The sequence below is a fragment of the Bombus pyrosoma genome, linkage group LG12 (genome assembly GCF_014825855.1).
Source record: "Bombus pyrosoma isolate SC7728 linkage group LG12, ASM1482585v1, whole genome shotgun sequence".
NCBI classification, from domain to species: Eukaryota; Metazoa; Arthropoda; class Insecta; order Hymenoptera; family Apidae; genus Bombus; species Bombus pyrosoma.
In genome coordinates, this window is record NC_057781.1 from 10,052,035 (window position 1) to 10,061,095 (window position 9,061).

General features: G+C 43.1%; 1 protein-coding gene across 1 annotated transcript; it reads right to left on the reverse strand.

Annotated features, from left to right (window-relative positions):
• LOC122573480 (probable serine/threonine-protein kinase yakA) lies at window positions 1-8,819 on the reverse strand. Its single transcript, XM_043739878.1, has 2 exons — window positions 6,219-8,819; window positions 1-6,113 (listed from the first exon to the last, which is right to left on the reverse strand). The coding sequence occupies exons 1-2, from the start codon at window positions 7,392-7,394 to the stop codon at window positions 4,128-4,130; spliced, it is 3,162 nt and encodes a 1,053-aa protein (XP_043595813.1). The 5' UTR covers window positions 7,395-8,819; the 3' UTR covers window positions 1-4,127.
• Window positions 8,820-9,061: the final 242 nt, after the last annotated feature.

Genomic DNA, 9,061 nt, shown 5'->3' on the forward strand with positions numbered 1-9,061 from the left:
TTTTTTGTGGCACAACCATTACAGTTTGGTACCGTATGTATACATATATATATACATATATATATATACACATATATATGTATATATATGTATATATATATATGTATATATATATATATAATTGATATAATTTAGCACACTCGTGCTGAAACAACTATTTTACAATCGGAAACAAGCTCTCGCCCCGAACTCTTTTTCGCACCGAAAGAACACGAAGAAATAGTTAACAAAGTACGAATTTTTTATAATCTCATAATATAATATTAATAATACGATAATAAAATAATACTATTTTACAATAATTATAATAATTTGCAAAACGAGTCGAACGCATTGTTATTTTAAAACAAATCGATAGAAACGAATTATCGCTTCGTCGTCGCTTTTGAAATTAGAACATTACACAATTTACTTCATAAATAAATGCCCATTATGGTGGATTTCATAATGTGCGATTTACATTAATTCCAGTTTTCCACCAACTCTTATTTTCTCTCTCAGAAAGAAAACGTAAAATCGGAAAATTTTGTTCTGCGTTATATCATATCCTTTTACTTAACCAATTTTTCATATCACTTTTATATAACGCATTTCTCTTTTCTTTCGCACTACGAGTATTTCATAATGATATGACACTAGAAATATGTATTGTATTTCACGATTATTCATGATCTCGTTCATCTCACCTACATACCATTCATCTTTTCTCTTCTTCGTTCCTTTTCTTTTCTCTTTTCTTCGTAATTTTATACGATTATTTATAATAGAACTGAATATACAGTAATACTGTTGATATGTATCTAAAACGTACATCGATCTCTACAAATCTTCTTCGTTTTCGTTTCTCTCTTCCCGCTCTTATTTTCTGTTTCTCTTTTTCGTTTATATTAGTATCTATATGTATAACGTTCTATTACACGCTCATACGGCCGGCGGGCGGCTCGAGGAACTTTGTGACAAAAGCAAAGAAGAAAGAGAGCGTGCTCTACAATTTATCACCGCCTATTTTACTTTTCATTGGCCAATTTGAGAAACGAGTGGAAAAACTATATATCACTTAATACAAAGCAATAAATAGAAAATTCGCGAATAATTTTAAATTCCACGGAATAATCTGTGTACCCTTGAGGTGAATCCAAGGGATTACTATTTTTCCGAATTCACTTTTGGGGGTGAAAATATGAGAAAAAAGAAGGGAAGTACGTCGTTCCGCCCGCACGGGTGCGCGCTCAGCTACATTTCTTTAATAACATTATTATTATTGCATTGGCTCTTTCATCTTTTCTTTCTTCCTTTCATTCATCGTTAAATTCCTGAACTCTGAGGTAGTCTGTTCTGGGTGTCATATTACGTAGTAAAAATGGCAAGAATGCTATATAATTTATCGTCTTTTTCTCTCGTTTCCACCTTAATACCTTCGACGTCAATTTTTTTTGTTCTTTTTCTTTAAATACGAAACAACTAAAAAAGGGAACTTGCGAAAGGACGTCATATGTGTGTGTGCGCGTGCGCGTGTATGTGTGTGTGTGTATACACGGTATTTGTATATGTATTTGTGTTTACTTATGTATCCATAGTGATCGAAACGGACGCGAATGAGAATCAATTTATACGCATATAATTATACTCAAAATAATGATGGAATCGAAATATGAATTCATTTCATGCAATTGGAATTATCATATTCTATTGCACGTATTAGATTCGAAAATAATACCGGCATTCTTCTAATTATTTCAAGCAGTAAATATATTATGCTATCAATATGTCTCGTTTCTTATGAGAACAAACCAGGCAAATGAAATATCAAAGAGATAAATCTGAAGAAAAGCATTTAATAAAAATTGAACACGATGCTCGTTGTGAAATAAATTACAAGCAAGCAATTTGATCACAACGAAAGGAAGATTTTCTCGCGATAACTAACGGTAACGAGAACAAAATTACGTGTTGCGTTCGAACAACTATCAAACGCCTGACGTCGATCCGGCTGATTCAACGATGATCAACAGAAATAATTACGCGTAAACGCGGTGTAAATTACGTTACAGCGAGGTCGACGTTTATTCGGCGTATCTGTGTATAAGTATGTATTCGTGTGTGTTTAAGTGTATGTTGGATGCGCGTAAGAGTGTGTGTAACGTGTAACGAGCTGTGCGTAGCTCGAAGGGAAATTCGCTCGTGTCGCGAGAGAGGAGGAACTCGATGCTATCCTCGGTGATTGGCTCGTTTTGCGCTCCACGGGCAATTAATCGAGCATTAATTGATCGTATGCGACGGCTGCCGCGCAATTAGAGGCAGCACGCTCGACGAAATTCCCCAACGATTTAATAATCGATCGAAGGAATGCCGTGGCTAAGTCATCCGCGATCTATGTTTAAATTTCATAGGTAAAAGATGTCTGGTGGTTCTTGATCAAAAAACTGATCGTATTTCCTTTCCTTTTCCGTCTTCGTGGAATGTATTCGCCGAAAATTACAATAAATATCGATTACGAACGGTTAAAATTCGATTCGTGTAACGAGAGTACTGAAACGTCGAGCCGTTTTAAAAGCAAGGAGGAGAACTTAGACGTCTTGCGTCTTGCTAGAAAACGACACGAGCGAGATTCATTCCGGGCAACGTACAATCCGAAACTTAGGCTATTATTAAGCTTAACGTTTAGAAGAAAAGAAAAAGACGCGTGGCTGTCGTGAAAACCGATTCCCGGCGACGGATATCCCGCTTACGATACTGGAATGTACAAAAAAAATGGAATGTTTGAATAATGAGGGCATCGAGAGGCTCGTTGTGAAACTAAAATATAAAATCATAGTTAATGAAAGCACTTTCGTTTTTCACCTCTCGATCGTCTCCGATAAATAATGAGATAAAAGAAGAAACTAAACGATATAGAACAAAGTTGTCAGAAAACTATATATAATTCATCGCTGGAGTAACGATTTTCACGGTATTTCGGATTTATCGCTTTATCATCGTCGCGTCTTTTCGTAATTATTTATTAATCATTTTCTTTTTCCTTTCGTTCTCTCTCGATAAAGTGTGCTATATATACTATAAAATACGAGTATTATTAATAAATGGAATCACTTTCTAGCCGATATCCAATTGAATTTAATTGCAATGATGGTAATAATTGGATTAATTACTTAGCTATACATTTAACATATTTTGTACAATAGATAAGCTTCAAAGTCATACCAGATATCATCGTTACGCGTTATTATATTTTTTCTTTTCGCTTCCGGAATAATTATTTTCTGAGATCGCGTAAATTTTCAATTGTTCCCGAGGGGATCGTGGATTTGAGCGTGTGTTAGCCGACTGCATTTTGTCAGAAAGGAACTCGCGATTCATGGAGTCGAGCAATCGTACGATCGACTCGATGCATTGCGACTATTGATATTTAAATTTCCCTCTGCTTTGTTATAATTTTCATTCAAATCTCAGTGTTTCAAGATGCCAAAAATTCGGAAGCAATTTTGTAGGGTCCGTCATACGCTTTGTGAGAGCACCACGACATCGAACCTCCTCGTCGGAACGTACTAAACTTTGATTCCAGGTTAAATAAAAATATCGTTGAGCAAAAATCAACGTCCCGCTGTACATTAATTTCTATCCGTTAATTATTAATTCTTGAGACCATCTATCACCGAACTACGATAATTTCGATCGATAGAACACTCGGAAAGTAATATAAAAGCAAAATAACATTAACGATTACTTCCGATTATCAGAATTAGAAATATAATTTTTGTTATTAAATTAAAGTATCTCTCGTTACATTTAGTAATATACAAATCAAATAATCGTAAAGCATAATGAAAATTTCTAATCAAGAAACTATTAATAATAAATTAAAATCTTATTTGCAATCAGATGGGTGTTCGCTTGACTCCCAGATAAAACGTAATAAGAAAAACTCGATTCGAGTAGTGGCGATTATTTCGCTCGATATATTGTGTAGTTTATGAGACGACCATCATGATGTTCGGATCGATGACCAACAGATCTTACCTTTCGATTGATAATTACGAACACACCATGAGGGCGAATATAATCGAATAACGATCGTCATTGTTTTTTCATCTACGATGCTAGTCTTCGATGTTGGAACTCCTCTCAAATCACGTCCTTAGATGGACATTATGGTTCTTCTTTCTGTGCGTCTCGAAGTGCTTCATCATATGGTCCTTTCTGATGAATCCCTTGCCACAAGTATCACAGGCGTACGGCTTTTCGCCAGTATGGAGGCACATGTGCCGCCTAAGATCAGTTTTATGATTGAACTGCTTCGGGCATATTTCACACTTATACGGCTTGTCACCGGCGTGTTTCTGCAGGTGCTCCGCGTGCAGGTACTCGAGGGTGAATCTTTTACCACACTGATTACATTTGTACGGCTTGTCACCGGAGTGAAAACTTTTGTTATGTTGTGTCAAATAGCAAGCCTTGTTGAAAATCTTGTCGCATTCAATGCACTTGTGAAAACCGTCTTGGGAAATATAATGTGAGCCAGTGAATGTGCTTGTTACCTGATGTTCCTTGGTAACTGCAGAATTGACTTTCAGTTTCAGGTTTTTCACTATTTGCCTACCGACATTCGGATTTACCTCCTCTTTCGCTTGTATCATTCGCGGTAAATTATTGTTTGCTTCGAAATTGTCTCGGGTCTGCTGAAGCGGTTGCGGCGGAACTAGATGCGTTTGAATTTCATACCGCTTGATGATCATGCCGTCAGTGTTCATTCCTACGTTTGTAAGGGATTCGTATCGGGGCGGCGGACTTCTGTACAGGCCGTAACCCGATTCACACGATTCGAACGATAGATCTTGAGGAGATACGTTCTCCTCTGGGCTTAGCCCCCCCACGTTAATGGCCTCCGATTGATTTGGATCCATAAACCCGGTTACGTTGAATTCCGTAAAACTTGGTAGGAGCCTTTGATGATTGCTAAAGGTTCCAAAACCGGGTAAAACATCCTGAGATTGTTGTAGCTGTTCTTGTTGCTGCTGCTGGTGTTCATGGTGATGTTGCTGCTGGTGTTGAGATTGGTCGGAGAGCGGTAAAGACGTCTCATTACCAGTAGTAGTTAGCTGGATGGTGATAGACTCCAGCAGGCCCGGGATGTTGGTAGTAGTTATAACGTGGGGGGGCAAGGCGTTTGGGTACGGCTGATGAGGCATCGTAGTACCCCCCATCGCCGGGGGCGAAGCCATTGCTGGGTGGACCGAGCCCGGCGTTATGGGAGATGGCGAATTCATGTGGTGGTGCGGGTGGGAGCCCATTGACGAAGGCGAACTCAGGTGGGGCGGTAGCGGTGGGTGCATGGGTGACATGGGCGAATTCATGGGATGGACCGGAAGTTGGCCCGACGGCGAACCCATTGGAAGGTGATGCAGCTGCTGCTGTTGCTGCTGCTGCTGCTGCTGCTGCTGTTGGTGGCCCAGTTGAGAGGACGGCGAACCCATTTGTTGCTGATGATGGGCCGCCAGTGGGGATTCCACCGGAGAAATGTGCGCCGGTACCATTGTGGAGCCCAAGTGCACCGCTGTAGGCGATTGTTGCGTTAGACCCGCCACCGTTACCGCCGAAGATTCGCTGCTGCTGCTGCTGTTCGAATTGTTGTTGCTGTTGTTGTAGAGATTGGTGGGCGTGTGGAGCAGGCCCCTCGCCGCCTCGCCCGAGGGACCTGCCATCAAGTTTGGGGGACTTCCGGAAGAAGATAACTCTGGCGATCTAGATGGTCCTCCGCCTCTGCCACTAGAATGGCTATCTCTACCAGGATGATGATGAGCACTGATCGGCAAGTTCGCCGGATCTGGCTGATTACTCTGTTTAACAGCGTTCTTGTGCAGCGTCGTGTTGTAGTGCCTCTTTAGATGGCCCGAGCTGGTGAACCACTTGTTGCACGCGGTGCAGTTGTAGGTCTTTGGCCGCCGCGCCTCGTTACTTTTCCACGATTGATTAGCTAATGGCGGAGGTTTAGGTGGTTGTTGCAGTAGAGCCCCGGGTATCTGGTGACCGGGCATCGGTTGCGTGCTTGTAATAATAGGGGAACTTGGATGTCGCGGTGCTTCGACGGGCATGTGTTGCCCTCGTATGAATTGACCCTGATCCGAAAGAGGTGAAATACTATCCATTGGAATCATAGGCGATAACCCGGCATGATAATCATGAGGTTGTGCGGCCGGTGGCCAACCCAACATAGAACTCACCGAATGCGAACCAGCCCTCTGCTGCTGCTGATGTTGCTGTTGCATTATCTGCTGTTGATGCATTTGTATCTGCAACTCCTGCTGTTGCTGCTGATGGATTCTTATTAACTCCTCCTCGTACCTGTGTGTCTGCACCTTGTGCGAATCCAAATCGAGAATTTCCGCCTGTTCGTCCGGTTCCTTATTCATATCCAGTTTTACCGGTTGTCTACCATTATAATCATAGCCAGACTGTTGCTGTTGTTGCTGCTGATTAGATTGCGGAGGTGATGCGTGCATCTGCTGCTGTTGCTGCTGATTTTGCTGTTGAGGACTGTTACTCAGTTGTTGATACTGATGTTGTCCAGGATAACCTCCGGGTGAATTCGAGTGACTTGTTCTTACGTGTTCACCCAGCTGATTCGCATCCTCGTACACAGCACCGCACTTCTCACATTGTAGTGGCGGACTTCTCGGACTGGTGGAACTCACTGAGTTGGCACGTTCCGGTGGAAAATGTTGTTGATGCTGGTATGGATGGTAACGCGAATAATTTCCACCCCCACCACCCCCACCGCCTCCACCGTTGTCCTCGCGGGGCGGTGAGTAATGATGGGACAGCATGTAGGCCTGATCGTTGTGCATGAAATAATTTTCACCGTACATCGACGTCTGAAAGTGATCGTAACTGTGGCTAGCAGCTGGTTGCTGCTGCTGTTGTTGAACTTGCTGCTGCTGCTGCTGTTGAGCTTGTTGCTGCTGAGCTTGCTGCTGCTGCTGCTGTTGAACTTGCTGTTGCTGCTGCTGCTGCTGCTGTGTCGATGACTGTTGAGACGATGACGTAGGATCCTGCGAGGGCGGTCTCGAAGAAGATTCGCTCGAGTCCGCCGGAGCGCTCACGCTATCGCGTTTGACGCCCACGTGACTGTTGTGATTACCGGCCTTGCTGTTATTGTTGTTACTCTCCTCCTGCTGGGCCTGGCTCGCCCACTGACTGAGCAGGTTCTCCTGGTGATATCTCAGGTGCACTTCGAGACTTTTATCGCTTTCAAAGTAAAGACCACAATCCTTGCAATGATGCTCCGAATTCGAACTGCCGCCTACGTACTGCTGTTGTTGCTGCTGTTGTTGTTGCTGCTGCTGCTGCTGCTGCTGTTGTTGTTGTTGTTGTTGTTCAACACTCGTAATTTCACTCATATTGTTCCTTGTTCTCTACTGCACTTTCGTCTTGTTTCAAGACGCCCCCCCTCCGTGGAACAAAAATTGCACACCCTTATATACGTTTTTCTTCCCTCTCGGTAACAACGTACTGTCTGCGACATGAAGAATGAAAAAACGATCGGGCACACACTTTACACTAAAACGATGGCGTTGCATACACACGTGCGCGCTTACACGCGCTCGCGCGCGCGCGAATTTCCGATAACAGTCTCCTATTATCACGATATGTCTTTTGTCCCAGTTTCTCGATTTTCAAAGGGTTCAAAAACACTAGACAATTCTTGTTGCGAGGCGTCTTAACGATAACGTGGCTTGGAAGCGCGCGTCAAGTTTCGCGTTTCCCACTTTCAACCGCGCGAAAACGAGAATCACGTGAATTAACGAGCAAACATTTGCAAGGAGGACGATTTTTCCAACATTAAACGGCCAAAAGAAAATAAATTAAAGGAAAAAAGAAAAAAAGAGGAGTACAGCGTGTTCTACATTTATCATATGATCGCACATACGCCAGGAGCGAATATTAGGATCAACCTCGGTCGCTCCAGCTGGTGCAATATCGACTGTATCGCCGTGTGCGGCATGGTCGCCCTCGCCTCGTCGATGTCGGCAATGGTATTGGTTCCGATGGCTGTCGTAAGACGCGGCACCGAACCGTTCAGCCTTAATCCGCGTTCACCGACGCGGTGTCCCACGTTAACGAATTTTGTATGGCGTGCTATTAGCGAGAAAATTCACAAAGCAATACGTTCGAAAAAAGATAAATAAACGAACAAAAAATACAAACGATAACGATACGCGTACGATTTACATCGCTGGGTTGGCGATTCCCGGTTTTTCGATCACTCGTCCCCACTCTTCCGATTATTAGCAACTCCTCAATAAACGAATTCACGCGACGTAATAATAACCATAACTTCTTTCCGAATCATTGGTCATATCACAGCCCATCACTGTTCACTGTTCACTGTTCACTGATAACGAATAGGTCTGTCCTATTTCCGTCACTGTTCTCGCGAACAATATAAGCTTGCGTTCTCCACCGTAAGGATCGACCGATTTATTTGATGCTGCACCGTCGACGCTCACGATCAGTTAAAGCGAAGGATCGAAAATTTCCAACGACCGAAATTTCACTTACAATCGGTAAAACCGTGGACCGTGTATCCATGTGCAAGACACGAGACTCGTAAGTGTATCCTTCCAACTACGATTGTAAATAACTGGAGATCGTCCTCAACCTCGTGTTCTCCCTCTCCACTGCCGTTGCTCCCTTCCTATCTTCATCCCCTCTCCAAGTCAACTCGTTCGTTCAGTTTGTCGTGTCTTCTCTCTTTCTCTTTCTCTCTCTCTCTCTCTCTCTCTCTCTCTCTCTCGAGCCTATTCACACACTCTCTAGACCCGTGTCGTACGAGCGCCGGTAGAGCTCTGGCGGTTGAAATTCCGGAGTTTCGAGTCCTCGGGCTCGCGCCAAGGCACTGCTCTCCCCCTACCTTTCAAGCCTTCTCCACTACCCTCTCTGTACCGTCACTTGCTAGCTCACGTACTGGCTCTTTTCAACCATCTCAGCAGCTCTCTCTCTTCCGCACCAACTTCTTCCCCTCTCTTCTTCACCGCTATCGCCGACGAAATGTTGTCCTCTCTTT